The following is a 25,445-nucleotide window of genomic DNA, read 5'->3' as shown; positions in this document are numbered from 1 at the left end:
TGAGAATTTTGAAATGTGTTAGCTTTGTGCTCTAGAGATTGAGTATAGAAAGATTGTGCTTCCAACCCCACTCCCTTCCATGCTGAAAAGTAAGGAACACAGAGATATAGAGACTGGATTAGGAGGGAGGAAGAAGTTAGTCCTAGGAAGAAGAAAAGTGTGGGCAAAGCAGCCAAAAAGAAAACATTTTCATGGTTTTCTTGTTTTTCTTTCATTTTTCTTCTTTTTTTTTTAAGGTATAAATGGGAAGCACAGACTGTATTTCGGGGGAGGGGGTAGTATCTGAAATAGAAGGAAACACAACCTTTGTGGTTTTCCCCCATCAATATCAGTGATTCCTTCCCTTAGAAAATCCAGCTGCTACTCTTGCATCTGTTAAGCGAAGTGAAAGAATAATAGTTGTTTGTGCTGGAGTCACTGAGAGAGAAGCCAAGCGAGGCTAGTAGGTTGGGGCCCTACCTAAGGTATGTGCTGCTATTTTCCATTCCTGGCAGACCACCCAAGGAGAATGGGTGTATATCACAGCCAGAGGTGATGAGCAGTCAAGGATGCCTGTCACTTAGACTTCCACCTTATGGATGACGATTGGCAATTCCCTTCTGATAAAACATGCACAGCCCAGATGTTCCTCCTTTCAATCCCCACCCACCTCCCAACCCCCCCAAGGCTTTTCTTTTATTAATTAAATTCTTACTGGCAGCACAGAAAGTTGTTGGTGCAAGAAAAGGAAAGTAGTGAGTCTTTTTTTTAAATTGTATTTAAACAGGCTAGGCCAGTTTCTTGACAGGTCCATACTCTTATGGAACTATGGGTGCTCCTTAGAGTATATAATATCCTACAAGAAAAGCACCTTGGCATAGTGGAGGATGAACTGGCCTCAGAGACAGGAAGTCATGGGTTCAAGTCCCACCTTTGACACATAGTGGCTCCGTAACTGCAGGCAAATCACTTAGCTTTTTTCTAAATACCTCCAGATAACTTTATGAAATGGAAAATGGCAAAGAAGCCTGATCTGCATTGGCAGAGGAAGCTCCTTATAGGGACCTCCCAATATAAGATACAATTAAAAGGACAACTAACCCATGAGGGAATATACACATCTATCAATATGTAAATAATATGCACACAAACACATTTGTCATTTTGATCTCATACATTTTATCCTCTGATGGAAAAAAAATCCCTTCTCTACTTTTTTTTCTAAATACACACAAAATTAAATGCAAAATGTTCCCTAATACAATATTAACACTGATTTGGGAGAACAGTACATATTCCTCCCTAACAATACTAAATTAGTTCATATTTGATAATGCTATTATCTACAAAAGGATATAATTTGACCTATGATATATTAAAATGCATGTTGCAATGAACCTTATCATAAAGTTATTTTACCATGCAAGTTACAAATAAAGTTATTAAGGAAATATCCATTAGCTTCCATTATGCACGATTAAGAAGTATCCTTGATGAACCAATTCTCCCCATATCTAACATAATGTAGCAAATCATACAGTGGAGGAGGGCTACATTAAAATTTTCAGGTACATCATGGCTCACTAAGTGGTACCCCAATAGTCTAGAGGAATTAATAAACCTTCCCGAAGGCCAAACTTCTACTCAGGAAACAAGTATTTTAAAAAATCAATATAATTCAACTATTAATGAAATATTAAACTAATATTTGGGTCCTCATGGCAATTTCTAAGAACAGCAGGATTTCAACTACAAAGCCTTTAGTCCCTCTACTGCTTTTATGAATATTTTTCTCTGCTTTTAGAATGCCTTATTCCATAACCAGTGGATACCTGCTGAAATCTTATCCACCATTCAAAGACCTGCTTGAATGCCATTCCTTTCCACCCCACAAACAGAAGTGACTTTTCCCTCTTTGTTCAAACTTCCCTTGCTCTTTTATCACATTCTCTCAAACATACCCCTTGAGGCAGATGAGTAGAGGGTAGAAGGAGTCTCAAAGAACTCACACAAATACGCAGCTTATGGCAGAATCTGAAATGCAGAGTCATCACAGACTAGTCCTTCCCATGAGCTGAATGCCCAGCTTTAGAGCAAGTTCAGCTACCATACACTATATACTTGGAAGAAGAGAGATATATACACACCACCACAATAAAAGCGATAGCATGATATAGTCAAAAGAACATTGGATTCAGGATGGAAGGGATTCAAATCCTGACCTTACTGCTCACTAGTTGTGGCTACTTTGTGTAGTCATTTAACCTCTTTGGGTTCAAGTTTCTTCATCTGCAAAATGAAATTGGATTACATGTTCTCTAAGGTCCTTTCCAGCTCTTAATGGATGATCCTTTTGTGCCCCAATAGGTCCACTGTACCACAGGAGCATATGTAACACCCAAAGGAAGGAAGCAACAGAGTTGTGCCTTTCTTTCCCTTCATTACTGAAGGCTTAATTGGTTCATTTCCTCCCTTCCTGCTAATCCAAATATGCCTATCAATCAATAATCAGTCAACAAGAACTTATTAAGCATCTGTGTGCTAGGCATTATATTGGGTACTGTGGACAAAAAGACAAAAATGAAACAGACCCTGTTGTTGAGGAGCTCACAGAATACCTAGGGAAACCTAAAAAATTTTTATACCCAGCCAAGAGGTATTGACAATGGCAATCACCCCCTCTCTTTCTGAAATACCTTAGCCGAATGCCCTTTTGATATGTCCTTCCTTCTCCTAGCTTTCCTAATTTCCTAAAGAATTATCTTGTTCTATGTGATCATGTGTCATTAAAAAGAAGTGGGAAGAAGTCAAAGGCACCTCTGTTTCTAAAGTTACTGCGCCAGATAAATGTAAATTGCTCTTATTGATTAGTGGTTTTCTATGTGGGTAGCAGGAAAGGAAAAGAAGAGAAAAGAAGGAAACTATTTTAATGCTTCTTTAGGTGCATCAGGAGAAAGTAAAAAACAATAGAGTTTTCTTGCTCAAACCAACTCTAAATAAAGTGGAAAAATATAGGCAAATGGTCATGGCATGAGTTAAATGGAGTTTAAGGTGTAAGTTAGGAAATCCACAAAGAGCTACAGTTCACTGGGGACAATTTTGCATTCTGATGATGGTACTGTGATTAAAAGAAACATCAGCTATTGAAAAATCATCTCATTCATATTGGTCACACCTTATGGCATGCAAAACAAAGACATCTTAAGCCCTGACAATGTATTTAGAGAGCAGAGAGAAGGCATGGACCCTGCCTAATGGGGTCTCAGTCTAAACACTCTTCCCATTTGAAACAATAAGGAGTTCTGTTCTGGGATTTTTTTCATTGAAGAGCAAACGCCATTCAGTTACCAGCAGAGCCCCAGTGCAGGTCACTGGGTGCATACTTGACACATTATTTTGCCCCAAAGAACTGGAGATGGTGTCACTGCTTATTTGTATAGAGATTGGATTTGGACAGATGCATGAAGAGATCAGACATTTCAATATCACCAGAAAAATTCACCCACTTCTTTTAATAAGGCTGGAAAAAGTTCTACTGGGGTGCAGGGGGTGTAGTTGGAGGAATAAAATGGATGCTAACATCTGTTTCTTTATAGGATTGAACAATTTTGGATCACTCCAGATCCTTACTTAACCTGTGGGAGTCTCTCCAATGTAAACACAATGAATACAACTGGATACAAATGATCACAACTGGGTACATTTTAGAAAAAGAGAATTTGCAAAGCCTCTTTGCCAGTGGAGAATGTCAATAGATTTTAAAAGTGACCAAAATATCTTCTAAGTAGTAACTCTTTTAGAGTATTGAAGTAATTAAAACATTTTGAGGATACTGAATGAGCCAGTTTCCCAATGTATAAACAATTCCTGGAGCATAAAGGAGGCGCTCTTGGGATGAAAGCATGGTTTACTAAACGGTGCTCTAGTGGCTTGAATCAGAAATGCAGTTTCCTAAAGACTATTTTTTTCCCTATGAAATTTTTTATTTTTATTTTTTACAAAGGGAGACTTTAGTTCATTATACATATTATAACCATATTTTGTCTGTATTACTATACTATGTAAAAGAAGTTTTTAGTGTTCTTTTTAAAAAGTTTGCCATGGATAATCTTTAGTAAGGCAATTAAAAAATGTGAATTTTATCTTGGTTTCATCTACATTGCTGAGATAGAGGGAAAGAAATGAGAGGGAGAAAGGAGAGAGATGGGGAGAGCGTAGAAAAGTTAGGGAAGGGAGAAATTTCTTTTTTTTTTTGAGATTAAGTTGAAATTGAGAAGAGAAATTTCAACTGTATCTCAAAATTTACAAGTTTCCATTCAATTCAACTGTCTACATATGGGATGAAAATAAAATCTAGAAGTCTAGTTCAGCACACACCTACAAAATATCAAACTAAAGGGGGAAAAAAGCTGAATAACTAATAAGATCTGGACACATCTACAATTATACAACAATTATTAATTTAATTATTACATGACTAAGTACAATTTAAAATATTTCCATCACCCCTGAATTTGTCATAGGTTAGGTTGAAATGCCTTTACCTATTCAACAAATATTTGGTATTCAATTAAATCCATGCAAGATGGTATTGAGCTATATGCTAGGCAATAATCTATAATCACTGATCTTCCCAAAAAAGTCTTTCAGTGCTTCATAATTTTCTTCTGAATACCAAATCAGTGGTGCTCAAGAATTTATTAAAATTATTTGTTGAAATGTCAAATAGTATAAAAAATGTTAGAAAATAGACAATTCACCTTGCAACTGATACACTAAGTCTATGAAAAAGCTAATAAGATACCATTTTGAAACCATAGCTTTTTGGCCTGCCAAAGGCAATGCCATGGTAAATTCTGAGCAGGCCTGTGTATCTCATACTAAAGACAAACAGATAAGTATTAGCAAATTAGCAGCATGGTACAGTGGAAAAAGCAGAGGTTCACAAGTAAAAGGATCTGGGTTCAAATCCTGTCTGTCACATGTGTGATTTAACTTCCCTGGTCTTCAGTTTCTTTAACTGTAAAATTCGACGTTTGGGCTAAGTGGCCCTCTAATGTCCTTCTAGCTCTAGGATCCTGCAAGTTATAGTTCTGTTAATAGTTTTGCTAGGAGTACTGAGTGTAGTCCAGGTGCTGACTTTGTTTCACAAAAATGTTTTGCATTCTGATGTATTTGGAAAATTCAAATACATGATTATTCACTAAAAGCCAAATAATGATTATGACGACAGAAGCCTAGTTCAAACAAAAAATCACAAGTTGACAAAAATATAACAAAATATCTAATTAATTAATTTACTAATTGATTTTCCTGTTCATGTCCGACTGTAAATCCCCTTTTTTTGCTAAACAAAATCAGAAGAGTAAGGTAACGTGAACAGGCAGAACTCAGGACAAATTGATATTTAATGACACTGTTGCATGTCTAATTAGAAAACTTCAGAAATTATACTGTCTATCTTTTAAAAAAATCACTCCTTGCTCCTTGCAGGCAAGGACTAGTGGTTTCTTGCTGTTATTCTCATTTTATCTTTGTTTTCCCTTAATCTAGCATGGTCCCTTGAACATAGTTGGTTGTTGATAAATGCACATTAAATGGAATTGAATTTAATGAGCCCTGTGTAACTGATGAACTTGAGGGAATTCTCAAAGAAATTCTCAGAATCCTCATCTTGACCACTTACAGAGTAGAAAAACAAAGGTAGAAATAGATTAAAAGGCAGTCCCAGATACAAAACCTGTAATGAGATTACAAACTTCTCAGAAACTTAAGATAAGGGTAAATGATTTACTATGAGCATGATATAAATGAAAGCTAGGACCTGCTGGACATTTTAAAAGTATTACGTTTTGCGACATATAAACTCTGGACTGAAGTTTTAAGTCAGATTAGTCATTTGCACATAATCCATAAAGAAAAGATGACCTATGAATTCCCCTACAAGTATCTTTCCATGAGTCTGTGAGACCTGGGCTGCTGAATTTGAGACTTCTTGAGCACTTCTAAAAATCTCCGAACCTACTAGAAACTTACCTGTAGTGAAAATGCCCGAAGAGCAGGAATAGGGATTAAAGCTGCCATAAAGAAGGCTGTGACATTGCTGATCGAGGTGAGGGCCACACTGGCTCCTGTTCGCTTCAAACATTCCCCTGTCCTGTCCTGGAAATGACATACGGCACCTTATAAAGCTACATACAGTAGCATCTCATTACTAGCAAATCTAAGTTAACAACAAGCATTTATTAAGTGATTACTATGTACTAATCACTGGGATAAAAAGAAAGTCTAGGTCGGTTTCTTCCCTGGAGGAGCTCACAATCTAACAGTGGAAGACAATATGCAAACAGCTATGTACATACGAAATACATATAGGCAAAGGTGATCTCAGAAGGAAGACACAAGCAGTGAGGGGGACCTGGAAAAGCTTCTTAGAGAAGGTGGGATTTTTGCTAAAACTTGAAGGAAGCTAGGAGGCAGACAAGGAGAGAGAACATTCCAGGTGGAGGGAAGGGCCAGTGAAAATGAACAGTTGCGAGAGGGAGAACTGGCAAGCAGACCACTCTCACCAAATTGTAGAGAATGTAGAGATAAATAAAGTGTAAGAAGACTGGAAAAGTAGGAAGGGGTCAAGTTATGGAGGGCTTTGAAAGCCAAACAGAGGTTTTTTTATTTAATCCTAGAGTTCATAGGGATTAAGTGATGACACAATTCAATTATAAAGCAAAAACTTGATGTAACTACAATATGTTTAGCTTTATCTCCTTCTACCAGCATTAATAATGGTGTCTCAGTTTAGTGTTTTTCTTGAGAAAGCAGATTGCTACTAAAATAATAATAAATGCATTTTTGAAATGTACTTAAATTACATTACAGTTGAATGAATGTCATTATAATTTTAAAAGGTTAACAAAAGATAGCGAAATGAAACTTCAGTTAAGGTTGACATATGAAAAAATATTTATCTTATTAATGAGGACATACATTGTATCAATTCACTCCTGTTTTCAATTCTTTTCAGACAACAAAACTGGCATGCATTGACTTCACATTACACTATTTGTCTTCTTGAGTGTTAGCATTGCATATACTTTTGAAAAGCATGTTGCAATAAACCAGAAGACCACACAAAGATTTATCCTTTATTCAGAAATTGGGAAATATTCTTTTTCTAACTTAAAGCTCTGTTTATTGTTTATATAAAAGCATATAAAAGCTGAATTTGTAGTGACCAACGACCAAGCTTCTGAACAAAAGGGTATGCACTGAATCTAGTTTTCAGAAAATTAAAAAACAAAAAACAAACAAGTAGCTACATATTGCTTTGGAAAAGACATAACATTTACAAAGGAAATCTCATTCAAAATTAAATTTCATATTAAAAAAAAAAGAAACTGTTCCTAGAGCACTTTGGATCTAAGGCTAATTTTCCAGGAATTCTTGTGGGTCTCTTTAAAATTTACCTCATTTAAAATAAGTGTTATTAGTAAAAATTAGGGGGAAACCCTGCTTTTTCTTCTATACAGCACATTAATGCTCCAAACAAATTATTCTGATGCTGGACATTTTATTTTAAGATTTACTACCAAAAAAAATGAACTTAAAAAAAGGAATATAGTCCTAGTTATTAAGGGTGTTTGTGTTCACCACTGGCTCCCTCTCATTCTTCCCACATCTCTTCCCATTACCTCAAAAGGGATTCTTTTATTTTGCCCTGTTTCGCTGAATGCATGTGCCAAAAGGAAAACATCATCCACACCGACTCCAAGAGCAAGAAAAGGCAAAACCTATGCAAAGAGGGTTAAATGACAATGGTATTATTACATTGATGATCCACTATTTCATTGACTACTGAGCTACTTAGAATTACACCTTGAGTATCCTCTAACTGATATCCAAAATGAAGCCTATCATTTTATTCTGTAGCTCTTTAGAGATTACCCTTTCAGCTCTCCAGCAGTCTAGTGCTTTTATAACTCAACCTCGAACACAGAACTGCATTAGATCCCATATATACAAAAAGCTTTGAGAGCTACAAAGCAAGAAAGAATAGAAAGAGATCCAAAGAACCAAAGTAAACATCTGTATTGACAATTCTTCTCTCTCTAAACATTCCCTCAAAACACTTATTCACTCTTCCACATCTTTATGTGGACAACTTTATGAACAAAACTAATAGGCACATGTCCTGGTGGAAGAGAATCCAAAGTCCTTTGCCATATGAAATAAAAATGGTTGGTTAGTTCAAACTCTGGAGAGGGGATAGGTGCACATGAACATCAGATGAATGGCTCCTTGAGTACCTGAGTTGTTGCAGCATTAAAGGAAATTCCAATCAATGAGCACAGGCCCAATCCTGCAGCTACTGACAGTGCAACCAACAAGACGCCAGCCAGTCCCACAGCACCCTGGGATTTGGCACAGTCCCACCGAAGCATAGTTAAACAGGCATAGGCGAGCTGTAAGCAGAGCAGTGAGGGTTGGGGTGAGAAGGAATAGAGGGGAATTGGGGGAAAGAAGAAGAGAAGGAGAAAAATAACACAAAACAAAACAAAAGCCAAATATTAGAATATATAAGGATGATTCAAAAGTTTTCCCAACCCTGACCCCATATCAAATATATAAATATGTAGATACAGACTGCATTACAAAGAATATACAAAATTAATGACACTAAAAAGTCAAAGATGTCCAAATTGCAAATGAAAAAAAGTTTCAGATTTTAATTTTAATTTAAAAACCATTATAAAGCTCGGAAGTTAGTGTTAACAACCAACTGGTATGGAATTGGGGAGGATCAAGAGAAAAGAATCCCTTTTTACCATTAATAAGTAGCCACTAGCAACTCGGATAACACTGACATCTGAGAAGGATTTCAGGATGTCATCCAGAGTAGTTGTGGTAAAAGAAAGCACCTTCTGGGTAGAGTTTTGTGCAACACTCTGATGAACCACCTATGGAAAAAAAATACCAAAAAATTAGAAATAGCAAATGGAATGAGGGATTCAATTAGGATTCAAAAGCACAGGCCTTTTTGGGACTTTTTTTCCCCTAAAGCATTAAAAGAAAACAAAAATCTGTACATAATACAGGATGGTTGACCTTGAACTGATCATCAGCATTACAGAATCACAGAAATTGAAAGTGAAAAGTGACTTCAGTGGCCATCCAGTTCAACCCATTAAATGACTATTTGATTCTAGGACAATGAAGACAATTTCTGACCAAATTTAAATATATAATTTGTAGAGAGCATCATTCAGTTCATAGAATCATAACAGGCTTGGAACTGGAAGTGACCTTATATGTTAGCTAGTCCAACCCTCACACTTTACAGAGAGGAAAATGAGGCCCAGAGGTAGGTGAAGGGACTGTGTATAGCCACACAGGGAGTATTTAGCAGACTAAGAATGGAACCTAGACTGTCTGGCTTAAAATCCAAGGCTTTTTTTTTTTTACCTATGTCATCTTTAGTCCCATTCATTCAAAATGATTTATTTTTTTTTTAAGTTAAGAAGACTGTTACATGACCACAAGTTACATACTCTTCCTTTTTCTCTCTATCATAACTGTTTGGTTGATCTGTAGCTATATCAATTTTTGCCCCTAATACAAAACAACAAATTCTTGAGGGCACTCCTCCCCCTCTTCATTGGCTGGCCATTTTAAAAGGTCATGAGCAGCTCAGTTGAGGTCACTGCTTGGGAAACAAAGGCCAAATAATGTCACATGACCTCACCAATGGGACTGCAGCTGTGAGCAGATTTCGATGCCTCGCTAATGTTTTCCAGACACCTTTTCTAACTGACCAAGTGCCTTTATACAGTGTTATGGTTTAGATCTACAGCTCACATTTGGTCACTCAAAACATTTTAGATAATACCAACTAGAAAAAAGATTTTAGTTTTTAGACTTTTAGTTCTTGGGAATCTAAGAATTAAATCTCCACATTGGGAAGACTAGAAGTATTTTTATAAAGTCACCAAATTCTTGGTAATTACAGTAAAAAACTAACTGCACCCACCAATGAATTTTACCAAACTGCATAAAAAATGACTTTTTAAATTTTGAAAATAAAGTTTATTTCTCTCTTTTTGTTTTTATGTCACCTACACTTCTAGTGACTACCTCCTCCCCCTCCCTTAAAGCTATCTCTTTTAAAAAAGAAGGTGGGCAGGCAAGAAGGAAGAAGGGGGGGGAAGGAAAGAAAGAAAAAAGGGAGGAGGAAAGAAAGAAGGAAAGAAAAGAAGGAAAGAAGGAAGGAAAAGAAAGAAAAGGAAAGGAAAAGAAAAGAAAGGAAAGGAAAGGGAGGAAAGGAAGGAAAGGAAGAAAGATGGAAGGAAGTACTTCTGTAAAACTAAACAGGACATCAACTGAGTATGGCAGAATAAGCAATGTTGCATACCCTCAGACTTCCAGCTCTGTAAAGAAGAGAGGGAGGGAGGTACATTTTCTGTTCTCTTCTTTGGGGCCAACTTTGATTATTACAAAATATATCATCTTTGGTAAAAATGGTGAACTTGGTGATGGAATTTTTAATACCAAACCCAGATTAAAGGCATGGCTTCTGAGTGACTTGGTCGTGGCTTCTGGATGACTTTGTAATTTACCTCAACATACATTCTCTGCCAGGCCTCCAGAATTGCTGCTGCCTTGTCTTCATTCCAGTTTATATGTGAAACATATTCATAGCCCTTGAAGTGTTCATACATTTGCTTGGGAGTCATTAGTTGAAACATAGTCTGCAAAGCCTGAGCACTGTAACAGAAGTTGGGGGAGGGAGGAAGAGGCATAAAATAAACATTTCCAGGAAGCGATTTTCATGGCATCAAATCCCGAATGAGGGCCTCCGACTAAGTTACAGGAATTCTTTTCTTTTCTATAGCACATGTTCCTATTACAAGTGAACCTGAGTAATTATCTTATTTAGTCACTTAGGATGCAGATTTATGTGCCATATAAAAGGTGTAACCTTACACACTTTTTAAAGAGATAAGCACAAAAATTAAATTAATGGTCGATTTCCTTTTCTTGGTTTCTATTATATAAAACAGGAAGAGCAGAAGAGAGGATAGTATGATTAGATATAATAGGATTCAGTCATAATGCATAGCTGCTCATCTAGGTCCCAGACTTTGGCTTTCCTTGGGGGAGAAATGCCAGACACTTGACAAGGATCTCTCAAAGGTTTGTTAACGTTATGAAACACATCTGATTTAGCTTCAACAAAAATTTTTAAGATAAATTATGACATGAACAAGGTCCCTTGTTCCTTCTTATTGGATTCTTAGGCCTTTCCTTTCTGATTGTTATACAAAACAAGTTTACCACAAAAAAAAGACTACACTGATTTCAATATTCTTTTCTTTTTTTTTCTTTTTTTTTTCGGCAGTTGGGGTTAAGTGACTTGCCCTGGGTCACACAGCTAATACGTGTGAAGTGTTTGGTCTGAGGCCGGATTTGAACTCAGGTCCTCCTAACTTCAGGGCCGGTGCTCTATCCACTGTGCCACCTAGCTGCCCCTCTTTTTTTTGAAGACTGGGTCTCCCTATCTCACCCAGGCTAGAAGTGCAATGGCTATTCACCCACCTGGCCCCACTGCTGATGGATGCAGAAGCCCTGGCTTCATTTCTGACCTGGCCTCATTTTTGATCTGGGTCATTTTGCCCCTCCTTAGGTAGCCTGTGGCCTCCCTGATCCCAGGGTAGGTCATCATACTGGTAGGAGAATTGGTGGGGTATTCCATTGCTCTATAGCTCTGTTGTTGTTGCTGTTCAGTTTTGTCCAACTCTACATGACCCCATATGGATCACACTGTCCATGGGTTTTCTTGGCAAAGATATTGGAGTGGTTTGCCATTTCCTTCTCCAGTGGATTAAGGCAAAGAGAGGCCAAATGACTTGCATACAGTAAGTTTCTGAGGCTGGATTTGAACTCAGGTCTTCCTGACTCTAGGCCTATGGCTCTATCCACTGAGCCACCTAGCTGCCTATAGCACTACTGTACCTCAGAACTCCCAAACTCAATTGATCTACCAACCTCAGCCTTCCCAACAGAAGAGACTTCAGGTAGGAGCCAATGTGCTCAGCTTGATTTCAATATTCAATAACCTTGACTATCTAGAACTTTGGACAATATCAAAGATTTTGATGAAAATACCTTTTATCCTTTCAAAAGTCAACACAAGATACATTCAGACTGGTCTGGTTTACTTATATATTTTGTTTCCTAGTATTCTATTATTACAAATTGCTAGCTAGCATAACAGTTGAATATTAATAAACATATACTTGTCAATGTCAGGGACAAAAGGGCTCCCAAGGAAGAGGGACAGAAGGAATATGTGGATTTTACTTTTGGTGATCCATTACCTGACGAGTTTTCCAGTGCTGTTCTTGACCGTACCACCCACAATCAACTCCTCCTGCCAGTGCATGTACTTTTTGGATAATCCATGACATCCACCATTCAAAACAAGGGCCACATCAAGAGGCTAAAATAAAAGACAGCCACATAATTGTGTGAATTAGTAGGCAGGTCACATGCCATGTTAAAATCTAGTGAATTAGGAACTTGTTACACAGGAGACATTAATAATAAGTCTGATGAGAGAGGTGTGTGGCAAATCTTAAAGCAAAATTTAGTTCAACAGAAGAGAATTAAGATCAGGGATCATATTTTAATAGCAGAAGTGGTAAAAAAAAAAAGAGGGCTGATTAGAAATGAAGAATTTTCTCTCTCCCTTGTCCCATTTCAAATAAGGCAATAAACAAACTTACTCTGGTTGAATTTTTGTTAGGGGCTGTGACTGGGCAGTCAGGATCAGCAGGATTGAGGCAGGGTCGATCCATATAACCATGACCAACCTCTGCTTTATTCAGCATTTCCTCCCAGCTGTCCACTTGATAGTTTATTTTCTTTAACTCTTCTAGGAATTCCAAGGGGTCAAAGTTTGTCCACTGCAAAGGAGGTTTACCTCTGTAAAAGAAATTAGGGAAGGGACAATGAAAAATACTTTGAAAAATTTCACTTAACCCCTTCCAAATATTTATATTGTATACATTCTTTTTGGAAATATTCCATTTTGGGGAACTTAACATAAAGAGGAATAACTATTTGCATTATAATTCCTTATAAACTTTTAGCTAGTTAATCCTAATGCACATTAATGAAAATGTTTTATGAATGAAGACTCTAAGCCAGGAATTTATAACCTTAATAAAGGAACCTTTTCTTGCTAAAACAATGTAGTCAAAACTTTTAATAAAAAAAAACCCAGAAATTATCCAATGTGCACTTCCAAACAGGAGGATCCAAATTAAGCATTTCACAATATGTAATTAATACAACTTTTAATAGATGTTCTGCAAATGTTATGAGCAAAATATTTGATCTTTTTTCTTAAATGATCCCATAGTTATTCCAACTCCCTGACAGCCTGGCAATCCACCAAACAACAATGCCCTCCCCCCACCCCTGCCATCCCCACTATCAGTGCCACTTCTCCCCCACACTCACTTTTGAATTTGTGGTGTTGACAGACCAGAAAGGCTTTTGGCTGCCTGTTTTGTGGTTCAAACCACACTGTATCTGCTTAGCCAGGCTTAAGTCATTATTCGGAATCTCCCAACCAGAAAACACAAAACCCCTTATTTCCCATCTAAAACTGTACACTAAAGGTTAGGAGATGGCCATTGCAAATTGCTTTTACAGAGACATGCAAGCTAGGACAGAAACAATAACTCAAACACTAACTCTTGCATAATTAACTGAAAATGTATACACAGATTAACAATAACTCTTTGAAAGATGCAACATATACAATATCAAACTGCTAAACTGTGGAACACCCTCTACTACAGCTTCCAAAGATACCATTTCAAAAAATTTCATTAATGATCCAAACAAGGGATTAACTTTTTACTAAGAAAACTCAAAGATTTAACTCAAGAATAATGAATACTGATATTCATTCACAATCTACTGAGAAATAATTCTTACTAACAAAATAAACAACCTCAACATAATTTTTCCCAATAGGCAAAATTAGAAACATTTTAAAGAATTAAGTGTCAAGATAAAACAATGATAAACCCCAATGATTTGCATTTAAATAGATTGGCAAAAGTAAATGAAACTTATTGATGCCTAAAGATTTTTCTGGAAAGACAGAAACCTTTTTCTTCCCTTTTTATACTCTTAATTTTAAAAAATGCACAAAGAATTTTGATTTTTTATTACTTGGTCAAGTGAATATTAAAATAAAATGATGAAAAAGTAGCATCAAAAACAATACAGCAATGCAATTCCAAAATCTCAGACATCAGAATGTAAGACAAAATGCTGCACTTACAATAGATACGCTGTCCCTGATTGTAACTTTGCCCCTTCCCAGAAGCAGTCCAAAGGTGTGATGATTAAACAAGGATAAAGGTATTCTATTATCTGTCAAAACCAATAAAGAACATACCATATATTTAGATTAAAACATACCAGTGAGCATGTGACTTTTGAGAGAAGTGGAAGGATATTTTGTAAACAAATAGTAAGTATACCTGATCCATATAACCTGTTTCTGTGATAAGTTCTCCTGATTTGTAACATAAGTGTTCCAATTTCCACTGTCTGTAAACATAAAAGCAAAAGAGATAAATAATTTTTTCTATTCTAGCAAATGGAAGGAACTGTGAAAAATCTGTTATGGAATATTTTAATAGAACTGTAGTTTTTTTAAAAAAAAACTTTTATAATCCTAACCTTAATAAAGCCTTACCAAATTGAATCTAGTGGGACTGCTTTAATAGAGAGCATTTTTTGGTATGAAATATACTGTGAAAGTACTATAAAAGTTTGTTTTCTTAAATATATTCACTGTATAATCTTGTTTAAACAATTTGTTTAGCAAATCCTTTCTGTGGGGACAGTGTTAATCAACCTGATCCCTTTGCTCACAAATCAAGAATTAGTAGGGAGTAAATTTGTGCGGATTTAAGTATATATAACAATTATTCAATAATTCAATATTTTAAAGATTTTAATAACAGATATAAGAGAAATTAAATATCCTCTATTAGTAGGTGGCTTTCAAAATGTGCTTTCTGGTTTTTAAAACACATTTTCAGAATAGACCGACAGACTGATTTCACATATTTTAGGTCTATAAATCTGGTTTTATAATGATAGGAACTTGTCCTGTGAATTCACTGTTATAAGGGACTCTCTCTTGAAGAAACTTCCTCTGTCAATGCATGTCAGCACCTTCTCCATAATTTGAAGTCTCAGAGTTTTGCCCAGATTACTGAGAAATTAAGTGCTTGCCCAGGGTCACACAGACAGTATGTGTCAGAAGTGGTATTTTAACTTGAGTCATTCTGGCTCTGAGGCTAGCTTTCTAGTCATTATGCTTTTCTGCCCCCATTTTCTGGTTCTTCAGTAATGATTTTCAATTATTCCATTAAATAATCATATTCTTCTCACAATGCACAGGGCTCTGTCCCCTGTCCAGGAAAATCCTAACCATGTATGAAAAACGAGAGAATGAAAAAGCATGTCTTAAGCACTTACTATGAGTCAAGCTTTATGCTAACTTGTTGGGAATAAAAATAGGAAAGAGGAGACAGTCCCTTCTCTCAAGAAGCTCACTCTCGAATCGGGAGAGACAAGATATAAAACAAAGTTAAGGGTCAGGGAAAATGGAAAGGTGTGGTAGTCCTAAGGGTTCAGCAGCAGAGAGAACTGTAAAGCCCAAAGGTCCTTAAGTTAGTTACATCACTAGGTCAGATGAAGTGCTGGGGGTCTGCAGGAAAGACCTGAAGGGCCTTCATTGGCATTGGCAGGGCACATGGTAAGGCCTAGTGGTCTTGGTCATTGGAAGGAACAGAGTTGGTGACTTTCATCTACTCTAAGCCTTGAAAGCAGGTAGCCAGCTTGAATGGGTTTGGGGCCAGCTCAGGCTGGAAGAGAGGATGAGGAGAAAAGGGCTCCCCTGCTGGTGGTAGGTCTTAAAGCCTTATGGAAGATCCAGATAGGACATACCTGTCTTGGCATCACAGGAGATAATTTCCCTTACAAGGAGATTTATCACTGACTTTAAGAAAGTGCCAAACTTCCACTTAGTAATCAATAAGCCTTTATTAAGACTTTATTATTTATAAACCTACTTTGTGCCAGGCACTGGGGATACAAGGACAAAAAAAATGGAATAATCCCAACTCGAGTCATAAGGGCTACTTATTCTAAGCTATTCAAACCTTACTCATCCTTCAAGGCTCAGAATAAATACTTCTTCCTTTATGATACCTGGCCAGATGAAAGTGATCACTTCTTTGAACAGCACTATTACTATTCATCAACATTTATTAAGTTATGTCATTACCTATACTTATATGTCTTCTCTCCCATCTAAATTATAAGATCGTATAAAAGCAAGGGCCATAGCTCATATTTCTTTCCATTCTTCATAGTGTCCAACAGTGTCTTCAACTAGACTATTACTGTTCAATAATTATTTGCTGATTGGTGGAATCTTAATTAAATCTTTTGAAGAAAAGCATAGCTATGTTTATCTTAAGGCAAATGCACCTTCAAAGCCATTATCTCTACACTATTATTTCCAAAACTATAAATCACTTGGTTCCTTCTGCCTCTGTCTGAGACTCTAGGCTATAGTCTGTGAAGCAAATAGAATACCACACTCTTTCTTAGAGGTCCTACTACTATTCTGGATGATGAGAAGCACCTTTTCTTCCTGCTACCAAAGGGCATATAAGATACTAAGCATTCTTACAGGTTAAATATGGTTTCATTTACCTAAAAGGAAAGCCATATATAGTAGGACAGGTCTATAACTTAATGGATAACTTGCCCAGGGTCACATAGCTAATAGCTTCAGATGTGAGATCCTAGTAGAAAGTGAGTACTTTGAGAATAGGGACTATGTTGCTTTTGTCGTTGCATCTCCAGCACCTAGGACAGTGCCTTGCACATAGGCACCTCACAAATGCTTGTTTTAGTTGAATCATCATCAGATCACTTCCTTTTCTAAGTTCTTAAAAGATCCTCTGAACCAATTCTTAAAGTTAACAGTTAGTTAATTCTTCTATTGTAGAGTCTACATTTTCATCTACAATGTTGTTATACAGGGTCCACACCAGTTTCATAAATGCACGCTTTCTACTGGAGGCAGATTTATTTTCCTTCATTCTTTTCAAATCCCTTCCATACGTATTATCTGATTTCAATCTTATGTTAAGGCAGACAGTATAATTTCCATTTTACATATCAGAAAACTGAGATACAGGAGTGATTAAGTCACTTGCTCAAGGTCATACAATGGCAGAGTCAGAACTACAATTCAAACTTCACTGCCCTTTCCAGTATGTCATATTCCATTCCTTCCCACCTTCAAACCCCTAGTCCAGCTGTCATTGGCTAAGTCACTCAATTTTATTTTGCTTCTCTTTCTACCTTTTAAATTAAGATAATGATACTTGTTCCCCACTCTGTCATAAAGCACTTGAGTCCCTGAATAGAAAGGGGCTCTCAGTGTTCTTATTATACTTCATTAATTGAATTTGTACTGTATAAACAGCCAATTTCAACAACTCAGAGGAAAAAGCCTAATTTTAATGAACTCCCCATATTTTCTCCAAACTTTATATATTTCTATTACTTATACAAAATATTTATTTTGCTTATGTCATCACATAGTGGTATTTTTAAAGTATATTTTCTTTTAATCTAATTCTTGGCTTAAATACTCTGGATTATAGGTTTGATTTCGCTAGATAATGGTTTAACCCATTTTTGCTTTGTGCCAGGCAGGACTGACAATATGGAAGGATTATCTGGCTCATAAACTAACTCTCAAAACAATTCCAAATGAGAAGTTTCAAGGTCTGAGTCATGGTAGCATCCCTGCAGTAAACATGACATCCTCCAAAGACATCTACTTGGATATATAAGTTCTGATATGCTTTTGTTTTTAAATCACTCTCACTTGATACAGAATAGTACTACTATTTTTAAATGAGCATTTTTTTTTCAGAGGAGTGGCTTATTACATGTAGCATTTTGTTTTCAAGGAGGCAGCCAGATGATTCAGTGGATACAGCACTGAGTCTGGAATCAGGAAGACCTAAGTTCAAATCCAGTCTCAGACACTACTAGCTGTGTGACCCTGGGCAAATCACTCAACCTCTGTTTTCCTTAATCCATTGGAGGAGGAAACAACAAACCACTCCAGTATCTTTGCCAAGAAAACCCTGTGGACAGTATGGTCCACAGGGTCACAGTGAGTCAGACATGACTAAACAACAACAAATCTATTTTCGAAGACCTAGCTCCATCAGGAAGCTATCTCAAAGTTCTAAATCATCTAGTCTATTGTTCATGAACACCAACTTTACTTAAATTCTGCAAAATAATGATTTTCCCAGTGTGAGAAACTCCTGCTATGAGATCATCTTTCTTCAATTCATATTGCAACAGGTCTATAACTTAATGGATAACTTGCCCAGAGTCACATAGCGAATAGCTTCAGATGTGAGATTTTAACCTGGGTCATTTGCATTCCATATTTAATCCTCTATCCATAATGTCATGCTGTCCTCTCTAATAATATCCATCAGTTTTATTTGCTAAGATATTAATCAGTTCTTTCCTTCTTGGCTTACCTGTTATACATATATACATGTACCCTGCTGGCCTGTAATGCAGAGTCAAGGTGCTGTCTGAGCGCCTCTACTGTAAGGACGTTGGCACCATCTTCCCGTGGTGTTTGGATCATGAGCTGAGGATTAAACATAGCCTCTTCTCCAATCTTCTGACGTGTATAATTTAACTCCCGGCTTACTCGTCCACCAACTGACAGATAAAGAATTAACGTTTCAGTTAAAAGTAAAAAAGTATGCTGGATGCATACTATAGCTATATGTCAATGATAACTTTATTTTATACTTCTTTAAAAGGACTTGATTCTTTTTGTTTAGCAATTTCATAAAATCAGCCATGTGTATATAACCTGTGTAAATAAATTCCATTCCACGTGTATATAACCTGTGTAAATAATTTCCATGTATGCACGCCATCTTGGGGAGGAAGGAGGAGAGGAAGGGAGAGAAAATTTAAAACACAAAATCTTATAGAAGTGTATGTTGAAAACACAAAATAAATAAATCAATTAAAAAAAATCAGTTCCATGTACCAGTAACCACACATGTATAAAAAATTCTACTGAAACCCATTAACAATTTCCCCGATTGTAGTAAAAATAACCACCAAGGTAAATCAGAACTTGTTAGATATATGCTTTGTCTACATTTTAACTAATATGCCATATGAAGACATTATTAAAAGGGGGGAGGGGAAAATTTGAGAAACTTTTTCCTCAGAGACTAGACCAAATATTTCTACATTACAATTTCTTACACTTGTATAAACAGTCTGTTCCAAAAGCTCATTTCAAGATAAATGGATTCAATTTACACTCTTCTCCTAAATAATTTGGCAAAGGTAACAGAGAAATGTTTTTCCTCAGTGAAGAGAGGGAGGACAACTTGCTAATGAGTATCCTGACTCCAGTTACAAAGTGTAAAGGATATGGTTAAACTCAGATCCACATGGAGAAGTTCCCCTTGAGAGGAAGGCCCTATGGCCGACACCTCTTGTCATTAAAACAACCAATCTTTCAATGACTTTGGCAACAGCTAGGTAGAATTAAGATACAAGCACATGAACCTTTAAATGTCTGGAACTATTGGTAGAAATACAGTAATTTGATCTCATGAATAATAATTTTTGCTTCCAAATTTGGTCCTGTATTAAGCCAGGGACATGGTGGTCCACCACTGTGGTTGAGGATTAGGACTTTGGAAAAATTCCTTTAAATTCAAAAGGAGGAGAGCAATTGTCTGTCTGATTAAAGAACCAATAGTGATGGGTTTTGGAAAGACTCTCATTGAGCTAACATTTTTTCCAGGGTAAGTGGTTCTGACAGGTACCTTTGTGGAGAGAGCTGAGGAGCATGTAAAAATGGTATAGGAAAAACTCACAGGATTCTCACAAACTTCAACAGGGTGTGATAAGCTCTAGCAAAGGAACATGTATATTCCCTGAAGCATTCATTGAAAATCATGCCTACAGAGGCAATTAGGTGGCACAGTGGATAGAACACTGGCCCCTGAAGTCAGGAGGACCTGAGTTCAAATTTGGCCTCAGACCAAACACTTGACACTTACTAGCTGTGTGACCTTGAGCAAGTCACTTAACCCCAATTGCCTAAAAAAAAAAGAAGAAGAAAGAAAGAAAATCATGCCTACAGAACTACTTTACAAAGAACAAGTATCTTTATGTTACTAAAAACCCACCTCCCTTCATTACAAGTCATTTTTTCTAAAAGTTATTATTGACATTTATATATCATGGTAAGGTTTGCAAAATGATTTAAAGACATTATATTTGTTCCTCTCAACAGCCTTTTTTTAAATTTATTTTTTTTTTATAAAACAGACCTGCTGTTTCAATGTTCTAGGGGACTCCAAGTGAGATATGCTATTTATAATCTTAGAGAATTGCTTGGGGCAACTGAGATAGAGGTTAAAGGACTTGTTCAAAGTGACATGACCAGTAGGTATCAGAGGCAGGATTTGAACTCATGTCTTCCTGATTTTGCAGCTGGATTCTTATCACTTATTCACTACCCCACACTGCCTTTATTACAGGTATTATCACTCCCATTTTACAGATGAGGAAAAAGAGGCTCAGTTATGTTATATTTGCGAGCACTGGGATTAACCTGGGTGTCTGTGTTTGAAGCGGGTGGTGATGGATGAGTCCTCTGTAGATGCCTCACTGTGTCTTGGAGCTGATACTGGGTTCTCAGAGGCTATGCTAGCAAAATTCAAGTTCTGACAAGGTCAGCAAAGGCTTTGTACATGGGCATGGTGATGAGTTGTATGTCTTCTTGTCCAAGAACCAAAGTAGGTAAGTTCAATGATGCTCATTACCAGGTTGGCTACAGGGTGATAAATTTGGGCCTCAGCAAATTTTGAAGACCATCTTATAAGTTGGAAAAGGATTACAATCTGTTTTGCTGGGCTAAGTGCCCAACGAAAAGGCATCACAGGTTCTTGAAATTGTAAAATAGGGGGCAGTTAAGTGGCGCAGTGGATAGAGCACCGGCTCTGAAGTCAGGAGGACCTGAGTTCAAATCCCGCCTCAGACCAAACACTTGACACTTACTAGCTGAGTGACCCTGGGCAAGTCATTTAACCCCAATTGCCTAAAAGTAAAAAAAAAAAAAAGGAAAAGAAAAGAAAAGAAATTGTAAAATAAGTATTATATACCACAGTGTTCAAATATGATAGGAACTATGTAAAAGGAATGGCTATTAACCCTGAGTAGCTAACAGTCTAATTGGAGATAAATCAAACTTGAATATACACAAATCTCTTAAAAACACTTTTAAAAAGCAACATAAAACTGAAAGCAAATTGATATAGTTTTAACTTGGAACTATTCCCCTCCCTCAAAAATCACTAAAAAGCGGTAGATAAGTGGCACAGTGGATAGAACACCAGGCCTGGAGTTAGAAAGACCTTTAAATCTGGCCTTAGACACTTACTAGCTATGTGACCCTGGGCAAGTTGCTTAACCTCTGTTTGCCTCAGTTTCCTCATCTATAAAATGGGGATTAATAATAGTGCTTATCTCCCAGGGTTGTTGTGAGGATCAAATGAGATAATATCTGTAAAATGCTTAGTACACTGCCTGGCAAATAAATAGTAAGCATTATACAATGTTAGATATTATGATTATGTATACATACCTTTTGACCTAGAGATACCACTATTAGAACTACACCCCAAAGAAATCAAAGAAAGAAGAAAAGGATCCATATGCACAAAAAACTTTATAGCTACTTTTTGTGGTTCTAAAGAACTGGAACCTAAAGGGATGCCCATCAATTGGATAGTGATTAAGCAAAACATGGTAAATGAATGCAATGGAATACCAGAAATCTAGGAAGAATTATATCAACTGACGTAGGGTGAAATAGGCAGAACTAGGAGAACAATTTATTCAGTAACAGCACTGTAAAAATGTACAACTTTGAAATACTCTCTTTTGTTTCCTTTTGTATCCCCAGAGTTTAGTACAGTGCCTGGCACATAGCGAGTACCTAATACATGTTTATTGGCTGATTTAAGAGTGAATTGTAAACATGAAGGACAGTCAGTCATGGACACAGGAAGTGGAGTGGCATGCCTGTTGTGTGGAGGAGAGATACAGAAGAGTAGTTTGAGAGCATGGTAGGTTCTAGTGAGAGTTTTAGATTTCTTATTTTTAGGATGGGAAGATTTATGGATGTATGTAGGAAGTAAGGGAGGAACCAGTAGATGGATAGGGAGGCACAAAAGATTAGAAAGACACAGAGAGGAGGGGATGATTCATAATGAGGAAACAGGGCACAAAGTTATAACTGACTCTTGAGATTCATATCCCAAAGACATAGATCATAAACTGTAATTTTTAGATGTAGATAATAGTTTTGACTAAAAAGCAAGTTACTATATCCAGCCACCTCCTAAAACTTGTATAGCTGCAACCTGAGTTCATAAAATGTTACAGAGTTTACTTATTTTTTTTATTATCCTCCTTCCTCCATTGGCCAATCTCACATATGACCTCAGTCATGATAACTCTGCATATGCTCAAATAAAAATGATTATTCCTATTTCATACTTTCTATGAGCATACTTCTTCTAATTCTGCTTACAGACCTAAATTTTATTTTGCTTTTGGAATCATCAGAATTTAGGATTCATTTAAAACACTTGGTCAAAACTCTTACAACACAAAGGATAAAATCTGTCATCTCTGCTGAAAGTGATTATTTACTATCAACAGAAATCAATGTTTTCTTAGCAAGGTGCTGTCAGACTATATTAAGTTCACTGAACAAGAGAGCCTTAGCTAATCAGAATTACATTAATTCTTCAGTCATTAGGATAGCAGATAACTTCAAGTATAGTTCCAGTAAGGTAATGATGGTAACCAAGGCAATATTATGCATATGTATGAAAGTAGCAAGTAATCACAAAAACTAATGGAATTTAATAGAGGTCCCATAATGTTGACAATGGTTTGTGTTGCATTTTTATCAGAGCAGAATCACAAAATTTTGTTAATTATTTTGGCCTGGGATTTTCTGAAATAATGTGATTATTTCAGTATTAGAATTTTATTCCAGAAATTACACAGTATGATTTCTTGAGCATCTTTATTTTTATATGAGGAGATTAATTTTAAATAATTTATTGACAACCAAACACATTGATCTATATAGGTGGGAAATGGTCTCATTGAAATGATTTCAACTAAAATCAACCAGCATCCTCTCATACCTTTTTTTCTTTACCAAGGCCAACTAGGATAATTGCTTCAACAATGAGGAAACCTACAAAGACAATTACTTGCAAATATTTTATTTTAAGCAGATTGGACTATTATCATAAGCAGATGAAAGAGCCTGTAAAGGTAAGGATTCTTTTAAATATTCTTCAAATCCCTATCATCCATCCACTTGTGAAGTGTACATAATTCAAATCCACCTCAGGCACTACTACTATGTGATCCTAGACAAGTCACTTAACATATTTCAGTTTCCTCACCTGTAAAATGGGGATATTAATCATACCTACGTCACAGGGTTGTTATAAGGCTCAGATGAGATGATATATGTAAAGCACTTTGTACCTTACAGTTCTATGTAAAATGTTGGCTATTGTTATTATTATTATCATCTATATTTTTCAAAACCCAGTACTGTTTCCATATTTTATTTTCATTTTATCCAGACCTGTGATTTGATCAGTGTAGGAAATGGCCAGTGTATAAATTTCTATCCAATGCAGATCAGCAATTTGTTTGTAATTTGCTTGCTATGTGCCATGCAATATTTTCTCTTCTACTTTCTAATTCATAGTCATTTCCTGTTCTTACTAACATAAAACAGGAACAAACCATAGTCAACCTATCCAATAAAAGATTCAGGCTTAAATTACATCATAGGATACATACAACTGACAACTCAAGTGAAGAAGTGAGTACATGTACTCAGTACATTTTATTTTCTTCCTAAGATGCAATGAAGCTTAAATGTCTTAGCATTAAAAAGAAACAAATCCAACAAACTGTGTTTTAAAGATTTTTCCATAGTAATTGAAAAATAAAACCAAGGCAATTTTTGGGTGGGAATTACCAGGACCAATCTCCTTACTGCTGGCACTCCATTCTCTCCTATGGGCCAGCCCAGGAGAGGGTAGAGGGTAATTAAGAGCTCATAAATGACCATGGAAAGCCTAGTTCTCTAGCTCTACCACCTTCATTCTTTGATCATCTGAGTTCTTCCTACAGCAAATTCTTCAGAAGAGACAAATACAAAGTATTATTATGCCTCTCTTCTACTCTCAGCAAAGTTGGTTCTTCAACATGTCCTGAACCTCACTCTCCCAAGCCAAGCAGAAGGTTGGTACTTCAAGCGTCAAAGGCCAACCCCATAAAGTCTTAGGCCCAAGCTTCCTGCACCCGGAAAGAATCCAATCAGCCTTTTGAGGATTCCCTAGACTGTATGTCTCAGGACTACTCTAAACCAAAAGGAGACAGTTGCTTTAACTGGTAAAATAAATGGAAGAAAGTTCTATTCTCCTAGGATGTTAACCTTGTTCCTCTAAATAGATACCACCATCAAAATCTATTAGGATTTATCTTACGATTGCATTGTTTGATAATGATTTGTATTATCTGATAAACTCTGAGTTGATAGACTCAGTCCAGTGTCTTTAAAGAAAAAAAAGGCAACCTTTTCAGTAAGGCAGCATATAAACCATCCCCAAAACAGCAAGAATGTATGGGTCAGTTAAACAAATTATTCCCTCATCTGAAAATGTGACTTAATAAAATGGTAAATTTGGATGAAGGGAAAGGTTTGGGTACTTCCTTTCCAGGCTGTACCAATTGAAGGGAGCAAAGGGACAGTCTTTTAGGATGGCTAAATAAAGGTAGGTGAGGGATACGAATAACTACTAAAAAGTTTTAAATACTCATAATCCCTACACCCGATTCAATGAGATTTCATCAGTCATTCATGGCTTGCTTAAAACTTCTTTTGAATAAGTAGTAGAAGGAATCTACTGAGTTATAGAAGAGCAGCTAATTATGTTTTACATCTAACATTTCCTTTGCAGCATCAGCCTTCTCTTCTTCATTGTGATGTGTTGCTGTATTTGTAATTGATATGGTTTTATCATTTGGGTTTATGGTCATTAACATTATCAGTTTGCAAAAGAGAGGGGATAGCTACAAAAAATTTAGAATTAGTTTATTTTTAAAAACTCACTTTTAAGGAAATCCATGAAGAACAACATGTTTGATGAACTAATCACTCACCTTTTATTCAACTTTAA

General features: G+C 36.4%; 1 protein-coding gene across 1 annotated transcript in view; it reads right to left on the bottom strand.

The window, feature by feature from the left end:
- PTCH1 (patched 1) overlaps positions 1-25,445 on the bottom strand; it is a 74,428-nt gene that overhangs the window by 28,633 nt on the left and 20,350 nt on the right. The window contains exons 3-12 of the mRNA XM_027874806.1: positions 18,654-18,843; positions 14,535-14,604; positions 14,333-14,424; positions 12,759-12,957; positions 12,351-12,472; positions 10,590-10,737; positions 8,802-8,933; positions 8,283-8,438; positions 7,668-7,766; positions 6,016-6,141 (exon numbers count right to left, since the gene is read on the bottom strand). Coding sequence (XP_027730607.1) covers positions 6,016-6,141; positions 7,668-7,766; positions 8,283-8,438; positions 8,802-8,933; positions 10,590-10,737; positions 12,351-12,472; positions 12,759-12,957; positions 14,333-14,424; positions 14,535-14,604; positions 18,654-18,784 — 1,275 coding nt within the window. The 5' untranslated portion in view covers positions 18,785-18,843. The remainder of the gene's footprint in view (positions 1-6,015; positions 6,142-7,667; positions 7,767-8,282; positions 8,439-8,801; positions 8,934-10,589; positions 10,738-12,350; positions 12,473-12,758; positions 12,958-14,332; positions 14,425-14,534; positions 14,605-18,653; positions 18,844-25,445) is intronic.

The sequence above is a fragment of the Vombatus ursinus genome, unplaced genomic scaffold, assembly GCF_900497805.2.
Source record: "Vombatus ursinus unplaced genomic scaffold, bare-nosed wombat genome assembly UNPS02014807.1, whole genome shotgun sequence".
Lineage (NCBI taxonomy): Eukaryota > Metazoa > Chordata > Mammalia > Diprotodontia > Vombatidae > Vombatus > Vombatus ursinus.
The sequence above is the reverse complement of the archived record's forward strand: the minus strand, read 5'-3'. Positions and strand labels throughout refer to the sequence as shown.